This window comes from Barbus barbus (assembly GCF_936440315.1).
Source record: "Barbus barbus genome assembly, chromosome: 8".
Classification (NCBI taxonomy): Eukaryota; Metazoa; Chordata; class Actinopteri; order Cypriniformes; family Cyprinidae; genus Barbus; species Barbus barbus.
The window spans coordinates 3,560,028-3,583,483 of NC_136736.1; the positions used below are offsets into that span (position 1 = coordinate 3,560,028).

At 38.2% G+C, this 23,456-nt stretch overlaps 1 protein-coding gene and 1 long non-coding RNA gene across 37 annotated transcripts in view; one reads left to right on the top strand and one right to left on the bottom strand.

Moving 5' to 3' along the window:
- Nucleotides 1-314: 314 nt before the first annotated feature.
- LOC306874037 lies at nucleotides 315-13,095 on the bottom strand. Of its 2 annotated transcripts, none has more exons than XR_013784560.1 (3): nucleotides 12,806-13,086; nucleotides 3,579-3,685; nucleotides 315-1,352 (listed from the first exon to the last, which is right to left on the bottom strand). It is a non-coding gene; the product is annotated as an uncharacterized lncRNA (long non-coding RNA). The 2 variants fall into 2 exon arrangements; XR_013784561.1 differs by lacking the exon at nucleotides 315-1,352 and adding an exon at nucleotides 2,827-3,458 and having other exon boundaries at nucleotides 12,806-13,095.
- LOC306874034 (nuclear factor 1 X-type-like) overlaps nucleotides 5,302-23,456 on the top strand; it is a 103,981-nt gene continuing 85,826 nt past the window's right edge. For 18 of the 35 annotated variants that reach the window (XM_079423710.1, XM_079423721.1, XM_079423713.1 and 15 more), the window contains exons 1-3: nucleotides 5,306-5,436; nucleotides 5,881-5,946; nucleotides 19,528-19,611. In XM_079423710.1, coding sequence (XP_079279836.1) covers nucleotides 5,380-5,436; nucleotides 5,881-5,946; nucleotides 19,528-19,611 — 207 coding nt within the window. In that variant the 5' untranslated portion in view covers nucleotides 5,306-5,379. Of the gene's footprint in view, nucleotides 5,437-5,880; nucleotides 5,947-12,159; nucleotides 13,216-19,527; nucleotides 19,612-22,556; nucleotides 22,720-23,456 lie in introns of those variants that run through there. The other 17 variants (XM_079423712.1, XM_079423735.1, XM_079423726.1 and 14 more) reach the window with 5 other exon arrangements.

Here is a 23,456-nt window from a genome sequence, read left to right on the forward strand (position 1 = left end):
TACCAGTGCTGAACTAACACAATACCTCCGTAGCTACAACGAGCCAAAGTCTCAAATCCTTTTAACCCATACATTGTGTTATGTGTCGATAAAACACAATCTGACCCGCGGCTGAAAGGTGTCCTGCTGCAAGGTGGATTTTGAAGAAGAGGCCGGTTTAGTTAATTTGGTTGTTTGTACTAATACTGCCAGTCCATAGAGGGTGCTACTATCTATCTATCTATCTATCTATCTATCTATCTACAACCCGAATTCTGGAAATGTTGGGACATTTTTTAAATTTGAATAAAATGAAAACTCAAAGACTTTCAAATCACATGAGCCAATATTTTATTCACAATAGAACATAGAGGACACAACATATGTTTAAACTGAGAAATTTTACACTTAAATGTAAATTTTTAAATAAGCTCATTTAAAAATTTGATGCCTGCTACAGGTCTCAAAACAGTTGGCACGGGGGCAACAAAGGGGTGAAAAAGCAAGAAATTTTGAAGATTCAGCTGGGAGAACATCTAGCAACTAATTAAGTTAATTAACATCAGGTCTGTAACATGATTAGCTATAAAAGGGATGTCTTAGAGAGGCAGAGTCTCTCGGAAGTAAAGATGGGCAGAGGCTCTCCAATCTGTGAAAAACTATGTAAAAAGATTGTGGAATACTTTAAAAACAACGTCAAATTGCAAAGGCTTTGCAAATCTCATCATCTACAGTGCATAACATCATCAAAAAGCTGGAGAAATCTCAGTGCGTAAGGGACAAGGCCGAAGACCTTTGTTGGATGTCCATGGTCTTCAGGCCCTCAGACGACACTCATCGGCATGATTCTGTAATTGACATTACTAAATGGGCCCAGGAATACTTCCAGAAACCGCTGTCTGTAAACACAATCCGCTGTGCCATCTGCAGATGCCAACTAAAGCTCTATCATGCAAAAAGTAAGCCATATGTGAACATGGTCCAGAAGCGTCGTCGTGTTTTGTGGGCCAAGGCTCATTTAAAATGGACTGTTTCAAAGTGGAAAAGTGTTCTATGGTCAGACGAGTCCAAATTTGACATTCTTGTTGGAAATCAGGACGCCGTGCCCCCCGGGCTAAAGAGGAGGGAGAACTTCCAGCGTGTTATCAGCATTCAATTCAAAAGCCAGTTCAAAGGCACTATGAATGCTGAAAGGTAAATAAAGGTTTTAGAACAACATATGCTCCCCTCCAGACGACGTCTATTTCAGGGAAGGCCTTGTGGATTTCAGCAGGACAATGCAAAACCACATACTGGAGCTATAACAACAACATGGCTTCGTAGTAAAAGAGTCCGGGTGCTGAATTGGCCTGCCTGCAGTCCAGGTCTTTCACCTGTAGAGAACATTTGGCGTATCATTAAACAAAAATACATCAAAGACGACCACAATCTCTTCAGCAGCTGGAAACCTATATCTGGCAAGAATGTGACCAAATTCCAACACCAAAACTCTAGAAACTCATAACCTCGATGCCCAGACGTCTTCAAACTGTTTTGAAAAGAAGATAAGATGCTACACCATGGTAAACAAGCCCAACTACTTTGAGACCTGTAGCAGGCATAAAATTTTGCGCTCATTTTTTAAAATTGAGCTCATTTTGTGCATAAAATTTGAAAATTTCTCAGTTTAAACATTTATGTTATCTATGTTCTATTGTGAATAAAATATTGGCTCATGTAATTCTTTTAGTTTTTAAAAAAAACATCCAAACATTTCCGGAATTCAGGGATCTATCTATCTATGTATCTATCTATTTGTTCTATCTATCGTTCTTTCTGTTGTTCTATCGTTCTATCGATAGAAGAAGTGAAGTGTGGCCAAGTATGGGGACCCATACTCGGAACATTTAACCCATCCAAGTGCGCACACACACCATGAACACACACCAGGAGCAGTGGGCAGCCAATGCTCAAGGGTCTCACCTCAGTCGTGGTATTGAAGGAGGAGAGAGCGCTGATTATTCACTCCCCCCACCGACAATTCCTGCCGGACCTGAGACTCGAACCCACGACTTTCGGGTTACAAGTCTGACTCTCTATCTATTAGGCCATGGCTGCCCCCTAGATCTGTCGCTCTATCGTTCTATTGACCATTCTGTTGTAGTTCTATCTATCATTCTGTCGACTCAATCGTTCTGTTGTCTATCTGTCTATCTATCTTTCTATCTATCGTTCTATCTATCGTTTGCTGGCAGGACGTTTTTGATTTGTTTAAGTGGCTCTTTGACTATATACACCTATTGGCATGGATGCGGTTTTACTTAGTGTTGCAGTATTTATAGTATTTTAAATTGCAAAGCATTGTCGGTCATGTGACCTCAACACAGTGACCCATGTATGTTTTTAACCTAAGCGACATGCATTGCATTCAAATCATTTATTATTATTATTATTGAGTTAATATGCTTGACTCACTGTGTGTGTGTGTGTGTGTGTGTGTGTGTGTGTGTGTGTGTGTGTGTGTGAGTGTGTGAAGCAGGCTGCATGTAGAGATCTATTCACTAATCCCCACTGTCCTCTGCATCTGCACACACACAGTGCTCTATCTGGGGCAGCAGAAGGTCTGGGCATGAGTTTTGCTCTGTTGGCATCACAGCCTGAGCACTGGCACTCATGAGACTGAGAGAAAGCTGGGTGTGGTGTGTGTGTGTGTGTCTTAGTATACTAACGAAATTAAAGAAATTGGCAAGGAAACCATTGACATTTAATATATATATAAAATACACTACACACAGCATACATAGCCTACTAAATTACTGTTCATTACACAAGTGACAGAGACAATAGAGAGACACAGAGAAATGCTGTAAAAGGTAAAATAATTTATTGTTTGGTTGAGAGACAGTGATAAAGCAATACTATTCATTCCTGTCACAGTTCTCGCTCTCTGAGAGGGCAGATGCCCAGGTCATCCAGCAACAGCTGGCTCTCCATGTGCTGTGACCAAGTGTTGGAGGGCCTGTGTGTGTGTGCGGTTTCAGCAAGTCATCATAAATATTCATTGTCTCAGTGAAATTGTATTGCCAAATGATTCCCACTAATGCCAAAGAATTAACTCTTCGTTACTTTTGTCCTCATGCTCTCCTCTCCAGCTCTTTTTGTCTTTATATTATAACAAAGCTTCTTACGAATTACTAAAAGAGTGTAACACACACACACACACACACACATTTATTTATATATATTAAAGAAAAGGAAAATACAGAAGCTTTGGAAGTCAGTATATTAATATAATTATTATTTTTATTGCCTTTTTTTTCTTGTTGAATTTTTAAATGCACATTTTCATATAGGTAAGTCTATGTATTTAATGTGTAGAATTGTACAGCCTTTTATAGTACCGCTACTACTGTTTGATTTAAAGTTCTCGATGTTCGATCTAATGGTGCGTGACTCTTCAGACATCTTGGAAGATTTCTTTTCCTTCAACTCTACAGTTACTGTCAGGAATTCATAAGGTAGAGACAGAAATGGCAATCAGGAATGTTGATATAACAACAGCAGATCAGTACAGGTATGGCTCATGCAGAAATGAATTCTGATTAATAAGATTCACTTACTCACTTAATCAGGCCCAGATGGAGAGCTGAAAAGAAAAACAGCTGAAGCTCACAAAATAGAGATGAGAAATGGAGTAAGAACGAAGAGAAGACAACAGAATCTAAACCTGTAAAAGACAGATGGGAAGAGGGAACAGAAGGGCAAAACACAACAAAAGATGTAAAGGCCAGGAATTTTAAGGGAATAGAGACTGGTAAGAATAAGAGGGAAAGGGAAAAAACATACACATAATTCATCAGGCTTGAATTATTCAGGATGTCATCCAAAACATCCAGAACAAAAGCCTTGTTTAGAACAAAAGCCTCCCAGTCAGGAGTCGCAAACTCAACAAAACTTCAGCCATAAAATGCATTCATTAAACAAATTCTTGCATTGCCGCACACCAAGTACTGCACTTCAAAGCTACAGTCAGCCAAGAGTAAAACAGCCGTGCTTACACTGTATGCCCTTGAGTAAAATCTGAACAATAGTTGACAATGTGCTACTAGAAAATAAAACAGAAGGGCACAGTGTGAAAGAACATGGAAAAAATATATATATTTCAGTGTCTTTTTGTTTGTTCGTAATTGAAATTGCTTTATCCGCCTGAGACTTTTGAAGAGATTTCAAGAGTCAAACAACCTTCACTTTCAAAATTTAAGTGTTACGCAGGTTTTAATCTTAAAATATTTTATCATATTTTAACCTGATTTTTTTTTTTTTGCCATAAAGATAGCAGTGGAAGTAGGCATGTGTTAAATTGCACAAAATCAAATATGTTTGTATTGGAGGTCATTTTATTTGTATTATAAAGTTGCATGTGCGTGGATGAATCCCTCACTTCAATCTGTCTTTCTACAGTACTTTCAATCTCCACATAAATCTGACCCCCTGAATGCACACACCACAGTACTGTTGCTGTCCCGCATCCAGCGATCCTCTTTCACACGCCAATGACCCCTCAGCATCTGCCTGAATGCCCTCGGGCTGGGCTCCCAAAGACCCCAAAGAGCCAAAGTCAACGCCCTCGACTGTTCTACAGTGACCGGAACGGTGGCGTTCACCCAGGAGCCCGACCTCTTGCCCCGCAGAAGCTTCCAGAAACGAGGTAACAAGGGCCAACCGAAACAATGAGGACTCTCACTGTCATCAAACAACTGGTTTGTTGATCAACCCCATGCGATGGACCAGTAGGAGGCAAGAAAATTCATAGGCACTGGAACAAGTAAAAAAAAAAAATCTTGAACTAAATTAATTTTTGACAGTGGCAATGTTGTGTTTTGTTGTTGGGTTTTTGTTGAGGTAGCAGCCAGGCATATGCCGTGACCCTGGGCGGATATCAGGCCAAACGCCATGGGCAGTGTGCTCAGCTGATAAGGTCACTTTGTTGTACTGGATCACCACAGAACATGATTTGGCTTTTAAGGAACTTCCTTTGTGAGAGTTACTTGGGGAGAGCTGGTTGTCCCAGGCTTACCTAATCACAGACGGGCCTCAGGTTAAGATTGAACTTTACCATGATTTTTACCATAAGATGTGTATGAGACAGGGGCGTAGATTACGCGGGGGACGTGTCCCCCCCACTTTTTATAAAAAGTAAATTCGTCCCCCGCACTGTTTCATTGGACAGTTGTGTTCTCGACATGTTGAGGTTTTAATGGAGCAATGTATATAAATGCAGAATAATTTAAAATTCAAAGAGACAAGATATACATGACGTTTACGTTTCCATGGCAATCAGTCACTCAGTTTGTGACGTCACGACATGCCAGTCTCGCGCCCGCGGTCCCGCGCTGTATCCATCATTGATTAGATGTCGAGATGAGTTCAAAGCGGCAAGAAACTCTTCACTCCTTTTTTACGAAGAAGTCAAGCAGCGTAAGTTGGCATGTGGGATCCGAATAGTGTTGCACAATGTTGAGTGACTCTGCCTATTGCTCTTGTTGAATAATTAGCAAGTTTGATGTTCATTACATGGAGAAAACAAAAAGCTGCCTGGACAAACATGCACTTATTTATTTTCAGTGTATTTTTCCGTAACTGTTTTGTAACGTCTTTTATTTTAACACGTATCCCATAATCCTAAACTTAAGAACTACAACGACTACTTTACAAGCTATTAATAAGCAGTAAATGAAGAGTTTATTGAAGTAAAAGTCATAGTTAATAGTGAATATGTGTTTATCATTCTAAAGTGTTAAAAAATAATTTAGGATACAAATGACTGGTTATTGTCCAGCAGTGTACTTAATGTGTTATTTTCTTCTGTATGTCACTATTCCCTGTATGTAGATGTTTCAAACACTACTTTATTTGCTGTAGACAGAGGCAGAAGTGCATTCAGAGATGAGAGTGAATGAGGCAGAAAGTTTCAGTGAGGCTTCAGAGGTAAAGATTATTTACAGCATTGTCTATGATAAGATATTTATTTTAACATAGAGTAATCAGACTAATGTATAATAGAACAGAACAGAATAAAGAAGTATGTGAATGTGCAAGTATCCATTACTGTGTGCCATGTACTGTACATACAACACACACAAAATACAATCTGAAATATGTAAACAATAGTACCCTTATAAGGACATCTTTGTAACTTATACTCAAAAAAGCGCACATATAGAGTACCAATATGTACCGTTATGTACAACTATGAAACTCTTTGGGGTAAATAAGGTACAAAGATGTCCTTTTAATGGTACTGTCCCAGTGACAAGCTGTTGTATTTCTTTCTTTTTTTTCTTTTTTCTCTCTTTCTTTCCTTCTGTTTTATAATCATATACAACAATATAATCATAAAGCATATTAAGCAAAAAGGTATGATTAAAAATAAAACCTGTCAATTAGACAAGGGTTAACTGAAAAAAAGAACAGGTATATCACTAGACATTCCGTCCCCCCCACTTTTGAAATGATGGCTACGCCCCTGGTATGAGATGCACCTGGTTTTCAGCGAAGATTACTTTGCTGCAGTGTTGACGTATTTCTGAAGGCCAACCTGGAAGTTATCATTATCCTTGACAAAAACCCAATAGGATTTTTAGCCGTTTGCGTTTGGATTATTGCACAAAATTAGCTCTGTGACCAGCAAAGTTACATGTTTTGTTCATCATTATAATCTTAACTAATAAACACAACTTTTATGAATTTTGAAGCCTATACAAACAGCAGAAGCAAAGCTACACCTCGGTTGCATGACTTCAACATCACCATTGAGCTTCAGAAACTCTTTAAAAAAAACTTTCCCTAAAAATTTGAGTTAGAATAGTTTCCTAGAGTGCAATTATAATAATGAGGCTGTGAAAGCATTATTGTGTAGATGAGTTTTCCCATTCAACATAACATTTAATGTCCCGACAACCTCAGTAGTCTCATTTAGCCACTTATTAGCCTTTTCCGAGGCAAGTAAAAGCTATTTTTAAGTATATTTATGTTGTAGAATAAAATGTGAAAAAAATGTCTTAAGCTCGAGTTCACCACAAACCTTTTAACCAAAACCCCTTTCAAAATACCTATTGACTTGGGATGATGGAACCGGATGTTTCTAGGTTTTGGCCAACAAAAATAAGTCATCCCTGCGGCACTCTATAGCTTTACATCTCACCCTTTAGACACCAGATGCTCCGTTAAAGGTTAAATGAGTGCAAATATTGGGTGCACTACAGTGGCGGTGTTATACATTTTACCAGAAAACTGCAACAATAACAATGTCCTCGTTGTTCGTGGGGCATCATTTCAGTAGTTGCTTACGTAATTGCACTGGAACATGGACACTGTAATGGAAAGTGACACAAATTGAAACATTACGCCCCCGTAGAGAGATTTTTTGGAAAATTTACCCTGCGGTTATAATGCAGGCTGTGTGAGGAAACAGACGTGTTAAAGGAAAGAGAGATTATTAGTGCAAATTTGAGAATGTGAGTGGAGAAAAATGTTCAATATTTTTGTAGCTCTGCTATGAAAGAAATATAAAGAGGTTTGGGTACAAATGTTGGTCACTTGCATATATTCTGGGAGGCTTGTAAATTGACATTTAGAGGTAGATTTAGGCTAAAACTTGTATCTTGAGTAACAGCAGTGAACCTTTATTTTCCTTCTTTGGCATATAATACTGAAAGACACTAGCTGTTTTTTGAGGTCTACAGTGACGTTTGACGAAACGACACTCGCGCACGTTAAGGCTGAGGTCACGTACGTCGAAACCACTCTGTTTCGGATTGCTGTAGACCAGGATTCTGCATAAAGATAGGTTATCCGGACCGAAGCGCCTTCGCTGTGGTCTGTGGCTTTGCCAGAGTCTGTGGGCTGCCGGGCAAATCTACAGCTATCAGACCACAAGGCCTGTGGTGGTGAACTGGAGATAAACGAACCGCTCACCACACCCCTCACTAAAATTACCACACACACTGCCTTCAACTGCTGGCTGTCACCTGAGGTGATGCTTTGTACCGTAATCCTTTTTCTAAAGGTTTGTTGTGGCTGAATCCATTGCATTAAATGTCCTTTCGCTTTCAGAATTTAACTATTTAATTTATGATTTAAAATGATGTTCTTCCCCTTGTCGTTTCCATCTCACACAATAGCAATGTAACAGGATGTATCCCCATGTCCTGCAGTGAATTATAATCTCATTTGTGTCAGAGCTGTCTTAAATCCGTTTGCACTTTGTGTAAACGTCCTCTTTTAGATGAGAAAATGTTAAGAGCAGCAGTCGAAGCCAAGACTCGCATTCTTGCCACTTTGTTGCTTGGGAGTAACTGTGTTTTTCTTGGGTTTTCTGGCTTGCCCTCTCTCTCAGGCTTCCATTTCTCCTCAAAGTGAACAGCAGAAGACCGTTACAGAATACCAAGAAAAGAAGCGGCGGGGGGAAAAAAGCAAATGTTTTGTAATTCAAAACTGCATTTAGAGAGCCAGATTAAAACAAGAGAGGAGACTCATATGCCAGTTTTCTTGTATCTATCACAAAAAAAGGTTACACATCAGGAGCCAGCAGCTGAAGTCATTTTAGCTGGGGGGTTTTTTATTTTATTTGGAGTGGGACAGATATTTTTCAGCAAGTATTTTTATTTGTGAGCATACTGTAATCTGGAATGCTGCATTGAAAAGTTTATTCCAAAAAAGTCATAATTTGAAATCTTACAGTTTTCATCAAAAGAGCAGTAACTATTATTTTTGTAATAAATGTAAATTTATTGGAAAACCTTTGTTTTCACGATCTTAATTTATCTTCGGTTTGCTTGTAAAGCTGTCAAAAAGGTCCTGTAAAATTGATGATGATGATAATAATAATAGTTATAATTTTTGGCATAATTAAAATTATTTGTAAATAAAAACAGGCCATCTCTCCATGGACCATTGCATTTTTAGAAAGTTTGTTTGTTTTGGGCTGTTTGTTTTATTTTGTCTTGTATAAGTCATATCTATAGCATTATTTTACTGTTATGTGTTACACTTATGGTATTTAGTGTAGACACTGCTGTTTGTTTCTAATTGAAGATAACCTTCAGTCGTCATGTGGTCACAAAATTTAATGGTTCAAGTATGAGCTAGCATATCATTTAATGACAGTTAGTAATTTTACGATGGAAACTGCTTGTAACATCGCCACTGTTTTTACTGTAAAGTTCTGGCAACCGCTGCTGCCATTTGCGCAGTGTAGTTAAAATATCATATCTGAGCACACCAAAATTAAAGTGACTCCTCTGGCTCTTACAAATAAATACTGTTGATGTCCATTCAGGTCAGAAGCACAGCAGAGGTTTCTGCAGCAGCCTGCGCTGCACCGACTGTAGTTTATTACAGCTGATGTCTTGTCTTCTGCCAGGTTTTAAAACAGCATGCCTCAGCCTACGCTGCATTGCGGTCACATTAAGAGGTCCTGTGGTGAGCAGGGCAGCGCTAGACTCTCATTAACTTGAGCCGTGATTTCAGTGATGCTGAACCCGCTCCGGTCCCACTCTCGGTCGCGCTGTGCGAGCGCAATTAACGGCGAGCTCGGTTCGCTCCAAACTCGACCTGGAACGCATTATTCGATCGTTAAGAAACGAAGTTTGCTGTTGGTTCTAATTGTTCCGTGTGAAATAGAGCCAATGGGGAAGGTTTCTCACAGAAGTTGCAGTGAGAAGTTTTGTTTTCAGCTCCGTCAGAAGGTCGTCTGCCACTCATTGCAATAAACTCACATCGGGCATTTAACAGTTCCACAGAATTCGATTACAAGGTGATAAACACACCTTTGATGATCAAAACTGAAGCTGAATAATCTTCTCGGTAGCAGTGCATGTCTTTATATACTTCCACTGGAGGCGTCGTAATTATTGCTGAAATTATTCCTCATTTAAATCCCCATCACAGTTAAAAACGACAGTCAAATATTGGCCTGTCTAATATTTTCGAAGAGATTCAGAACTGTTTGCTTTTGAGCCATATTATGCTATAATGTTTGAAGTTATACTAAATTCAGATAATTTGATGCATAAAATAACCATAAATGTTTTATTAGGCCTAAAGCAAGAGTGCATTTTTAAAAACTGTTTGTTGAAACGTTTTATTTTATTTTTCGTCATAAATCACTCAATTCCCCAATTTACTGCATTAAAAATATTTTAATTTGGCACGAAATTTAAATCATTGTCTTTTGGTCCTTTTTGGTCAAATGTATTAGTAAAATATATAAAGATGTAGGTTATTGGATTTATTCAGTTGATTAAATCGTTCTTTGTTCAGTAAAATTAAGTATCGATTAATATACGCAACATTAATTGCTATAGCATTATATTGTATAATCAATTTCCATATCTATTATACAATATTTAAAGTGGGAAATTCAAGCTGCACAATAAGAATGTATTTTAGAATATTATAATTATGATTCTAAAAATCATGTGATGTATTTTGCAAAACGAATTTTTAGTTTTGTTGAACTTATGCTTAATTAAAATTCATTAAAAGGTTAATCAATTCGCTAAAGCGCTTCAGAAATGTTTTAAAACACAGTACTTAGGCAATGCTTAAAAAAAATAACAAATCAATGTTGGCCAATATCGAAGGATAAAATAAATCAGTAATTAGTCAACTAAATTTATACGGAAAAGCCTTATTAGTGCAAAGTTAATGCAAAAAAAATATATATATATATTTTCTCACAAAGACTTCTTGTTTGTCGTTTCATACTGCACAATTGAGAGCAGTGGCAAGTTGGATAAAATATTATGAAATGCTAAGCCGTTTGATAAATAATCAGTTTAATGTAATATATATTTTTAAAATATCTAGATATTGAGATACAATATGGGTAAAAAAAGGAAAATAAAATATATAAACAAAGTATGTGAGACGCCTATTTAAATATTTAAGGACTTTATTAAAATTGTTTTATTTATTATGCCATATGTATTATTATGCCATATATTAGCATCAGTTAAGATATAGCCTATCGTTAATTTACCAAATAACAAGAACTAAGTTCTTCGACTTATTTATCAACATATAGTTTTTTTTTTTCTCTATGGAATCTTTCAATTTAAAGTCTTTAATATACACAACAAATAGCAAATGTAAAAAATAAACATCTTGAAGCATTGCTAAAAATCAGTGTCTCTGTCGATCATGCAGTCCTTACTAATTTTATCAAAAACTTTTAAAAAGACAATGATCATTATAAGCTTTATCAAAAATAATTATATAAATACAATGTGAAAACCCTGCTGGTTTTATTTTAATTGTAGCCTAAGTGAAGCTTTGTAAGTGAAGTGTTGTAGGCCTAGTGCTACATTTCTCTGTATGTGTTAGTATTTGGGGAAATAATTTAGAAATCCACAGTATATTTTTTAATTTTGTAAACTGAATTAGTAATGTAATGCACAATATCCCTCGTACAGCAGGTTTTGCTTTGATCTGGTTGAGCACATAAGAGAAGATTTTTGGTAAGCTGCGAAATTCACTGCTGTGAAGAAACTTACTGTTCAAAATGTATCATAAAAATATGTTCATCTAGATTAATCGATTCCTATCAATGTTCATGTATTTCAAATTATATATCGAATGATTATATATCTCTTGATCAGCCAGTAGAAAATAAGTATATCTGACTGCTTAAGCTATAGCCTATAACAGGTCTACTTTGGACCATTGGGGCTAAATGAAACCCTTTTGGGAAAAAAAAAATTTAACCAGTCCCATTTTATTTAAAATAAGCAGTAATCTGATGCTGCACCTGTTGGACAGTTTCCTATTGGAGGATTATGATGATGCACTTTATTGTATTATTGATGAGCTGTTGGTGCTTGTTTGTGTCGTTTCAGAAGTAACAGAATCTGATGGATGGCACGAGACACCGGCACTCAACGGGACACCAAAAAAAGTTATCTTACAGTTTAGTCATTATAGCCAACGCTAAATCTATATTGTTAGCAACAGTTGATCGATCGTTATACATCGCTATAGTGGAACTTATAACCAACAAAAGCTGTCATCACGTTGTTGTAGATGTACACAACACAAATGTATCGCAAAAATCTACCGCGTTTTGCTTAAAACATCTTAAAGGTAGGCTTGTTGAGAGTTAGACAACTGCGCTAGGGGCGCCAAAAGACAATTTGGGTTGCGCTAGTCGAACCTCAGCCGATTGCGCCCAGAAAATTACTGACAGAAAGTCTCTCTAAAATGTCGACCCCCCCCCCCCCCATAATTCGCGCATTGAACATCTTGGATGCATTGGACTCCGGCTATTCCTGTAGCTACTTCCTGCACTTTTGGTCGTGCTCTATTTGAGTTGTTTTTTACCCGTCTATCCCTGTGTGTACAGTCTGGCTCGGTGTTCAGTAATCCGCGCCGTCCATGATTTTCCCACAGCCCTACTAATGCCCCAAAGCCGCAGCTGCCACACGATGCCAGTTGCGCATTGATCAATAATTTACCAGCTCGACGCCTCAACGACCCGTTACCCCGGTGCAGCCACGGGTCGACTGAGGCGACAACCGATATTTACTCACGCGGGGAGGACGTTTATTCTCCCGTGATTTAAATGCAGCGTCAGTAAGCTTTAGCCAACAGGCAAGATCCCTTCGGTGAGTCTACGGATTAGACTGTCGCAATGTGCGCGCCGCGTATTGGTGACTGCAACGGCATTTGAGGACGCCTCTCGCGTTCATCTGTCCGGGAACAGCGGGGGTCCCGTTATGGTACGGGAGATGCATTCAAGACAAACAGGAACTGACTTCAGGACATAAAGACGAAGAAAATCACTCACGGTCACGCAGAACGTCTTCGCACGAGCGGTTCTGCGTACACCGGCGCTCGCGGAGAATTTCGACCGAGTTTGAGAATTCTCCGGTCGGTGCCGCCAGCGAGGCTCCATCGTGACAGCAGGAGAAACATATTTTAAACGGAACGGTTCACAGTATAGCCTGCGCAAGCAGTGCCCAGGGACGGCGATAATCCATCGTTCCGGAAAGTGCAGGAGAAAGCTTTACATTTACAGACGGGACAAACTCTGGGAAACAGCCCGACTTGTTGAGTTCTTTTTTCGCTTCCGGTATCACCGAAGAAACCGACTGGTGCACCCGCTCCCTCTCCTGTTTTTTTTTTTTTTGGACGCGGAAGGTTTTAAAGAAAAATGGGTCTTTGAGGAGAGCTGGCAAAGTCCCCTCAACTACAATGGTACGTGCTATGAGAATCAATATCTTTCCCACTGTTTGCGGAGGTCGAAGCCAACAGATTTCAAACGTCGAAGCCGAGCTTTTTAGAAATAAAAAAAAGCGCAATCTGACAACTCGTCGCTCAAAGATAAAAAATATACTTTCGCCTCTCTTTCATACAACATACGGTTTATAGCTTTTATTATAATATTGTTGTTAGTTGTTTGGAAAGTGCTGTGAAATACCAAGAATACTTAATTTTGTTTTTCTATGTCTAGCAGGCAATTAATAGCTAATAATAATGTAATATTAGTAATAATGGTGAATATGATTCCTCGAAATACAAATACAAAATAACATCTAAATGTAACAGGTAATTTATTTTTTGATTGTCATGAGCCTTGATTGTAATGTTCCTTCTTTATTTAGTTTTAGGGTAATTTTAGGTTATACTTCAATGTTAATATTTATTCAGGTGGCGTTATCTCTCAAAAAGCAACATCTAAACTGAAGTAGTCAGGGAAGGTCTAAATCCACATGCTCAGTTCCACATCATATGGCAAAACTATTAGGCCTAATTAAATTGATGTTAAAGAGATGGAGATGTATAAGGCCAACTATCTGTAGCAGAATGGATTTAAAATATATATATATATTATGATGTATTTTGCAAGATCTTATAGTAGGCTAGATGTTTTTGATGGTACTTTTATTAGAGTTTGTAATTAGCATGCAGGCCAATGTTGTGATATACCTGCTTGAGATGCAAGTAATTTCAAATGTGTATTATATTATATATATAATACTATCATTGTAATGTGATGAAAACAGGTAGCATATCTTGGCATGTCTGAAATTGTGATTTTCAGTCAGCTTTTCAGCACAACGGGCAGTTTTCAAACAGACGGATCTTAAAATGAGCTGCATTATTCACGCTATAAAATATGGGGAGCCGGTGTGTTCTATACAATCAAGTTATATGAAAATAATACTTGTGATTTATTTATTTCAATCTACGATGTTAGACTTACTTCAGTTACTCACACCTGTGTGTGTTCAGAGGAGCAACATTATTTCCAGTTATTTGTTAGTTTAGGACTTGCATGCTCTAGTAATTGTGTCTGAGTAAATATTTGCACAGCAAGCACATCAGGCTGTGTTTAGATTGGGAATTTTAAGTCAGACCTTAAATGTGAGATTGACAGGCCTTTGCAGGCTGAAGGGGCTGGATCTGAATATGAAACGCCACATTTGCCTGCAGCAAGCATTTTTTTATCATGACACATCTTTTCAAAGCATCGAACATCCTCTTCAGCCAAGCACACCTGTGAGATCTACGCAATAAAGAAATGCAAACTTATTCTCCAGGAGCGAGGTCAAGCACTCAAGTCAGATTAAAGCGTCTGGACTGTGTGAAGTGATGACTAGTACACCGAACTCCATCAAATTAGTGGTTTAAATGCATTTCGCAAACCTGCTCGAAATCCCATTGGCCGAACTCACGGACTTAGTTATGGCGACTCTGCTCAGGCTGTGAATTCCAGAACCGTCTTTTCTAGATTGACTGGTTGTCACGATGCCAGGGTTGCCATGGATTCAGTGCCCTGCGGTGATTGGTGGACGGCTGCATGAACTTGTTTCTGGGTGTAAACTTCTTATGGGAGGACGTTTTGTGTTTGTGGCATCTGTGTTGGCACATGAGATGCCGTAATGCAAAGCCACCTACTCGCTTTTATTCAGCCCATTAACATTGATGAACATGTGCAGACGAACACCGCAACACCACTGCACACCTGCACACACTCACACACAAATGCTCATGCGTATGCGCCCATAAACTCCCAGGGAATGCATGCATGTATAGATACACCTGGAGAGATCACAGAGGCCCTTACAAGCAAGTTACGGAGAAGACAAGCCGTGAAAGTGGAGATCAGAGGTGCCGGGTGCAAACCGGGTTTGGTGTGAGCCAGGAAACTCGTGTCAAAACCCCAAACAGAGCTTTAATAATTAGCAGCCTCTCGTTCATTCCAGATTCTCTCTATCGGTCGGTCTCTCCATCTCTCTCTTTCTCCTTCTGCTATTGCCTCTGAGATGCTGGTGTGAAAAATCACATTTTTCCAACAGTTCTCCCTGAGGTGCTACTGGCAGACACACAGAGAAAGGACGCTTCATCCTTTTATATAGCACTCGTTCTCTCATTCCTCCTCCTTTCTCGTCTCTCTTTGATGCGGTTGCCATAGAGGACAGGTTTATATGCGGGCTGATTTGGCTCGGTATTGCCAGCTAGTAAATCATAATGATAAAAAACAATGGTGCTAATAGTAATTGCTGTGTCGTTTGGAGACAAACAAAAGACAAAGAAAAAGGGGTGAAAAAAGGGAAAATCAGTAGGACCTGTGCTGATTGTTCTCGGGCCAGCTGGTTTTAGAATGTGTGGAGGATGGCCAGGTGTGTGTGTGTGTGTGTGTGTGAGTGGGAATGTTCTGTGTAAAGTTAGCAGATACATATGTAGACTCTTTATTGGAGGGGAATGAATAACTGCATTACTGTGTATGTGAATTGCTGTGGTTTTGTTACTATTACTATTGCTCATATTTTGAGGGTTTTCAAAACTGGAAAATCTGCTAAAAACCTAAATATTAAATATTGTTACGTAATTTTGGTTTGTTGTGGAAAGATGTGCTGTTGCTTTTATAAGAGGTTCTAAAAGGCCTTAAAAGAGGTTGAGAATAAATTATAAACTTGAGGTGGCCAGACTAGGCCTATATCTACATTTTAAAAACACATTCAGAAAACCTGTTACTTATAAATGCATGGTAGCAAGTTGAAAATTCTTATATTGATTTAATTAAACCTTGGAAGTTGTAAATATTTTGACGAGTTCTGTTGACACACTGTTGATCATTACATTACATTACAGCTTAATATTGTGTGTAATTTAAACTCTTTTTAAATTTAACATTTTTTAAAAATAAGTTGTAGTAACTTTATGAAATTGTTTTGATAACTTTGAAATTTGTCAATGGAAATCGGTTTAATAATTTAGCGTAATTTTATGTAATTTTTTGAGCAATGTTTTAAATTATGTAACTTTTTTTAATAATTTTTTTTAATCATAAACACACATTCATTTATATTTCCAGTTATCAAGTCTAACTCACTGTAGTTTGTTGAATGAACATCATTTATTATTATTTTTTAATGTTGGATTTTTCTTCTGTGGAACACAAAAGAGGATATATTTTAGAAAAAAAAGCCGTTTTGGTCTATACAATGAAAGTCTATGTGGTGTAATGTTGTTTTATAGGTTTGGAATAACATGAGATTGAGTAAACTGATCAAATTAAATTTTTTAGGTGAACTATCCCTTTAAGTGAGCAAACAGAATACCCTAGCAACTGCATAGCAATGCATTTACCAGTTTAACGTGGACAGTCACCACTCAAATTTCCTCTAATCATCTAATTTAAAAGTAATATGTGTGATTTTTCAGTCTATTTTTCAAACAACATTGGCTAAACCAATGACAAGAGTTTGGGTCTGAGACCACCAGTTTGTCCGAACGATAGTCAAAAAGGGATCGAAAGTAGTTTGAAACAGTCATTAATTTTGCAGTTCTGTTAAGCGCTGAAATTACACACTTAAACTCCAGACCACAAAAGTATGTGTCTGTGTGTGTGAGAGAGAGAAACTTCATATTTCAGGAATTTAACCACTTAAGCATTCCACTAAACCACAAACGTATTGCCATATGCCTCCAACCCATATACATCTCTCTCTCTCTGTCTCTTTCCCCCGTAAGGACCTATGGAGGAACCCCCTCATTTGATTCTGTTATTCCCACCAATTAAACATTTTAAACAAAGAGCTCTATTTATCGGTGAGAGCGAGGAAACTTGTCGTAATTAACACATTTACATACATCTCCATTGACTCCAATTAGGTCAGAGGCTCCCAGAGCCGCTTTGAAATGTCCCTCTTTTCTCTGTGCGCTTCGCCTCTAAAATGTTAATTAAGAAGAGGCTTGAGATTCTGGCTGAGGGCTGGCCATATGGACCCTGCATATGCTCCATATGCATACAGCCCATATATAATTAATAGCTCACTACAGAAAAATAGGAGGTTTTTGCAGGTGAAGACGAGGCTGAAGGTTCCTCCTCTCGAAATAAGGATAATAGCGAAATTCAGAGTTCCTCCAGGCGTCAACGTAGACTTCTGTTCTCCATCTGTGGACAAGACAAATGAACGGATGATCTCAGCACGGCGAAATACGGTCGAGTTGAGTTTGTTCAGCTGGATTGTGCGGCCTGGCCTCGCTGACGGCTTTAATTTGCTGGTTTATTTTAGGGGTTAAGAATCAAGTCAATTAAATTAAGAGAAATCGAATGAGTCAGTGGAACGTTTTCCATTTTCTGCTTCGGTTCAGAGCGATGGGAGCCATTGGAAAGAGCGCATGGTGAAATCTGGTTAGCTGATTTCCTGGAACATGAGAGTAATCAGTACCCTGAAACTAAACAAAAGTAAACACTTGAGTCAATCAGTACCTAAAATCCGCATAAAGAAATCCAACCGAGTGCGTTCAGAGTTTGTCAGGGATTTTGACATTTGTGGGAGTGCTTTAAACCTTCCACTTGCATCACTTTTTGCTAGACATTTGGGCTTTTGGTTAATGCTCTTTAAATTACTTTTTTTAGGTTTTTTTAAAGAGCTGGAGAGCTTCACAAAACATCAGTGAAGGGCTCACCTGCTTACTGCTATTTGCTGCCCCATAAAATGCTCCTTCCCACAGCTTTCACTCTTTAGCTCTTCTGTTTTCAACAACTTTCTCAGAACAGCCAGAGCCGTGAACTTGCCTCGGAGTAACATGTGCTTTTTAATCGTTCACTTTAATTATCAAAATGCATGTTTATGTTCTAATAAAGCCAATCAGCAATTGTTCCGTGCTTGAATGAGATTTTAGCGCGCTGTAGCTGGGAGCCTATAAAAGTGAGGGAAAATTGGGAAAGCTAACGTTTCATTGGGTGGATATGAATAGGCTTTGTTATTCACCACTGCCCGAGCCTAGTGCCAATGCCTGGGACTTATTATGAGCGAACTGTGTGTGCGCGTATGCGCTGGAATGGATGTTGATATGTATTTATGCACGTGTATTTGTGGTTAAAGTTTATTGTTCATATTTGAACATTATTAGTGTGTGTGTGGATGGTTGTTGAATGAGGTCCTGCTGGCTCTCTGGATACCTGCTGTGGTTTAAGAAATTTAGAGTTTAACTTTTTTTGCTTTTCTCTTCTTTTTAATGGAGATGTAGGTATGCACCACTCGAAATCTTAGAGACTAGTTTTTCTTGCATTTACAGTAAATTTCCTTCCATCTAGAGCCATGCATACATTCAGAAAATGCTCCAGACTGGTATATAAATTATCATTATTAACACAATATCCAATCTCACCTAATGCATTAAAATGCATTGCCATTCAACATTATGAAAGTCTTGTAGAAGCTGAGCTAAAATCGGAGTGCCATCAAACGTCATCTCAGTGCAGGCTAATTTTGAGTCGATTGAGAGAGTGGTTGGATGTTAATATGGATATTGCTTTATATATTTAAAAATGTTTTACATACTTTGAGTTTGTTTTGATGCTATGTTGTTTATGCTTTTATTAATAGTATATAGTCATTTCAGAAGTGAAGATTTTTTTCGGTGCATACACAGCATAATGATTTTTCAAAGTTGTAAATAAAACAAAGATTATTGGAGTACATTTTACAAGAAAATACTATTACTATTACTATCACATTAATTTAATATGTTGCCTTTTTTAGTCATTTTGATTTCTAGACAAAATCCTACACTTGTTTTTCACTTTATATGCCGCAAAGTTGCCTTAAATCACTGATCTAGAGTCAGTGTTCGCTACTCTCTAGTAATTAAAGTTTGCATCTAGGATGGGGAAACTGATTCTAAACCAGCAGTAACAAGCAGCGCTGTCCTGGAGTTTCCTAATGAAGCTTACAGTATATGCAGAACACACATGTACACAGCATGCTTGTGACCAGAGGAAGGTTAAGCTTTCTGCAGCTTTACAAACACTCCACCTATGTGCTGTCTGCTTGACAGACAAACATGACAGACTGGTTTATTCAAGAACTGAACACAAATGGAACATGGAGAATCAAAACGAGTTAGAGACCATGTGATTGACTGAGGTATGTTCCACTAAAGTGTTATGTTTCTGGCTTTGTGATGCAGCTCTTGGTCAGATTTATCTGTCAAGAAGTTATTTTTTGTTTGACCCTATGACTAAATTTTATGTTTTGTGTTTGATTACAGGCCACAGAATCGTATCTGGTGCATGATGGTCCTCATCGAGCCCCGGGCATCTCAGAGTGTTTCCTAGTGCCTGAATCCTACAGGGTACAAGCCATTTTCCTGTTTCGTTTTGTGTTATTGTTGTTCATGTTATATGTTTCTTGATTTTTCTGACTGTAACATGATGAACTGAACTTTGATTTCTCTCTCATGGCTGATGTAATTAATCTGCTGTCAAGCCAGACTGAGTTGGACTTCAGATTGAGATAAGATGAGTTGGAATCGGTTAAGCAAACTATCAAACAGAGCAGAGATATAATCTATAATGCTTTTGATTAATTTTCTCTTTCATATCCTGTGTAGAACGGTGTGTATACATGTGCATCATAAATCTCATCAACCGTTTATAATCTCGTATGCTGCGTTTATATGGTAAAATGGTGGTTAGCGTTGAGAGGAATGCCGAGTTTATGTGGAGAAGCAGCTGCAGGAATTATCTATATAAAATATCATCAGGATTATTGAACTGCCAGCCACAAGAGAATGGTAAAAAGCAAAGTGTGTGTGTTTGTGTTGGGTTAAAACTGCACACACGGACTATATCGCTCGCATATGGTTCTCTTATGTGAGTTTTAATGGAAGTCTTAACTTCTGCAACCGCAACTCGACCGTGGGTCTGCTTAACAAAGAACTGGGTGTGTGTGTGTGCGTGTGCGTGCATGTATGTATTTGGATGTGTGTGAAAGTATGCGTGCACTGAAAGCAGAATTGTTTTTTATGCACCTCATGCTATTTTGTAGAGTAATGGCTGCGAGATCTGTGTGTGTGTGAAGCATGAAGACTGTGGTTTTGGATTTGTGCCTTTCGTAATCCCAACCTGTGTGCCCTTTTTCTGACCTCACTCTTAATGTCAGTGTTTTTCTTCATGTTGTTGGTGTATATTGGCTGTTTTGCAGATGTATTTTATCACAAGCAACATACTGTATTGTTGAGTTTGTCCTCCACAATAGGGATCAATCAGGATCATGGAAAAGCATTGGTTCATGGGTTTTCTGTTGGGGAAAGTTACTTATAAATAATCCATTGCAATATTGCGTTACTGCATAAAAAATAACTAATTGTGTTACTTAGTTACTTTTTATGAAAAGTAATGCATTGCGTTACTTAGTCACCTGAGCTGGGCTTGCATATTTCATTTCAAGAAGAAAACAAAGTTATATTTTTGGAAACTGTAAAGGCCCTTTCACACCAAAAGTGAAATAAATAAGCCTCAGGATGAAGGAAGTACCTCAGCTTTTGCGCTTACCCCCAATTTCCCAGTACATAAATGGGAAAACAATGTAACATGCATTACTTATTTGAAAAAGTAACTCTTACATTTTCTTGTCAATTTGTTACTTTACTAGTTACTTGAAAAAAGTAATCTGATTATGTAACTTGCGTTACTTGTAATGAGTTATCTCAACACTGGTTGTCTCTAACTTTATAAACTTATAGCTCTTTACCATTACACTACTGAAACTTGGTTGTACTTGCTAGAAAAAGTTACATGAACTCAAAACCTGATTACATTAAATTGAACTTAGGCTGAATGTGTTGCAGCAGATTTCTAGTTCCCAGCAAGCTTTGAGTTAGACCATATAAGGAGAATAAAAACTAGGTGTTATTTTGTTTGGTTTCACAAAAATGTATAGGGATATGTGTTAGTGTCAAATATTTAGTTATTTTTGTATTTATAGGGTTTTTTGTTATTTGGCAGTTTTGCATTCATAGGGAAGGTGAACGATTAGCACCTATAAAAACAAAACAAAAACTATTTATGTGCTCATTCTATCTGTAAAAAGTGGTAACCTGCAATTGTTATCTTAAATATTTTTTTTTTTGCATAAACTGATGGTTGGTTCAGCAACATGAATATTTTTGACCTGAATAAAACCAGTTAATTTAGACATTACTTTTTTTGCAGTGCATCAGAATTCAGTTTCTTGTAAATTATTGAAAATAAATATATTCTTTACTCATGTGTCAAAAGTCAACCGATTGTAAATCCGTTTTTCAACCTGTAGTGGTAATTTCTAAAGCGGCTGGTAACCTACAACTCCATGGTGTGTTTTCCCAGATGTTGATTAAACTTTGTGCTGGATTAAGCCTGTAGTCCTGGATTAATTTGTGCTATAATTGGCAAGTGTCCTTTGTGGTGTTGGTTTAAGCGGTCTATGAGAAAGCAGCCCTAATATAAGAGCAAGCTAATCTGCCTCTTAAAGTTTGACAGCAGTGGCACAGCAGAGTTTCACGGCTGGAGAAGGTGCAAGATAAGCATAGTTGAGCATGCCGCTAGGCAGCCTGGGCGCTGTGGTTTGCCACAAAACAGATGTGGATGTAGGAGACCACCCTGCAATACTGTGATGCAGGACTGGGGCCTATAGATGAGTCATAGAATAAGAGAGAGGCGGAGAGAGGGGTTACTTACCTTCCATTAACTGATTAAAATACAGATTGCAGTAGTGATGCACAGGGGAAAAAAATATTGCAAACTAAAAGCAGTATTTGAAAAGGCTGCTGACACAAAGAATGCAGTCAGTCCTGCTGCCATTGATTAACCTTTCCTAAATGGCTTTAGTTGATTTTTTAAAAAGTTTGTTATTTACAATATTATAGTCATTTATGACTCATATGTAATGCACTTTTATGACAACACAAAATGTTCACATTTCCTCAAAATTACCTAGAAAAAATATTTGAAACATTATAACATGTGGGCTACCAGTATAAATGATAGTACTGCATGCTTTGGAAAATACTGTAGTTATGGCAATGCTAAATCTGACTATTTCCCCAAAACTGTGCCCTTAAATGACACATGTGCATTTTATATACCCAAGTTTTGTGTATTTAAACTTTTCTGTCACTGCATGAATGCACGTCTTCTACAAGATTACAGAGAATGAGAAACTCCCTACTTTTTTTATCAAATGGGAAAAGGGTGAAGAAGAGAACAAGAAGGAGAGAAGTTTTTTTTTTTCTTCCTTAAGTTTGAGCTTTCACTTTCTGCCTTCGAGGCGGGGTTAGCGGCGAGAGCAGCATGGAGTAGGCGCAAAGGGGGACGGCGAGCAATTGCAATGCAGCAACGCGGCGAACTTCCACTCAACTTCAAAACGCGAGTCATTTCCCGCCTCTGAGATAACTATGTACTCTCCGTACTGCCTGACACAGGTAAAAGCCTTCATTTAATCACTCGTGTCTGTGTGTGTGTGCTATGCTGCATTGTAGTACCGTTGCCGTGTCTTGTCTTCTCTATTGCTGCTTAATAAATGCATTTCAAGTTATGCGTTGCGCTTTTTAGAACGTTCTTTTCGGCCGCGCGTTTATTTCAGGATTCCAGCGCGTTCGCGGAATCGTCTCGGAACTCCTCTCGTGCGTTTCGTTGCACATGGGATCGAAGAGAAAATGGCGCTTCTCCCAAATCTATTTTATATAAAAGGAGATGGGTTTGCCCGGGGAGGAAGCGCGACTGGCATAGTAAACGGCTCAAATTTTCGGTGTCAAACTATAAAACGCTCTGGTCTGAGTTCTTGAGGTTGTTTTCCCAAGCTGTGGTGTTTCAGGAGATGACCCCGACGGTGTCCAACAGCTGTCGCGCATGAACGTCTCTGCGCTCGAGTTCAGAGACACGAAGGGACATATCTACCTGTCCTGAGTGAGAGTCCTGGCCTATGTGTTACTTTCAGGGATATGTTTTTTTCTCCTGTAATAGTTTAGTATACTTATTTTATTGTAAATGAATGGACCGGGGAGAATACAATGTTAAAACGCGTTTGCTTCTAATGTGAAGACTGCGTGAAAGAAAGGCATTTTTACTTTATACATGTACAACTTATGACATGCTATTTTAAAAATCTCTTATAAGTCATATTCATAATGTATGAACCTTTTTTCATAATCTTAGGCAG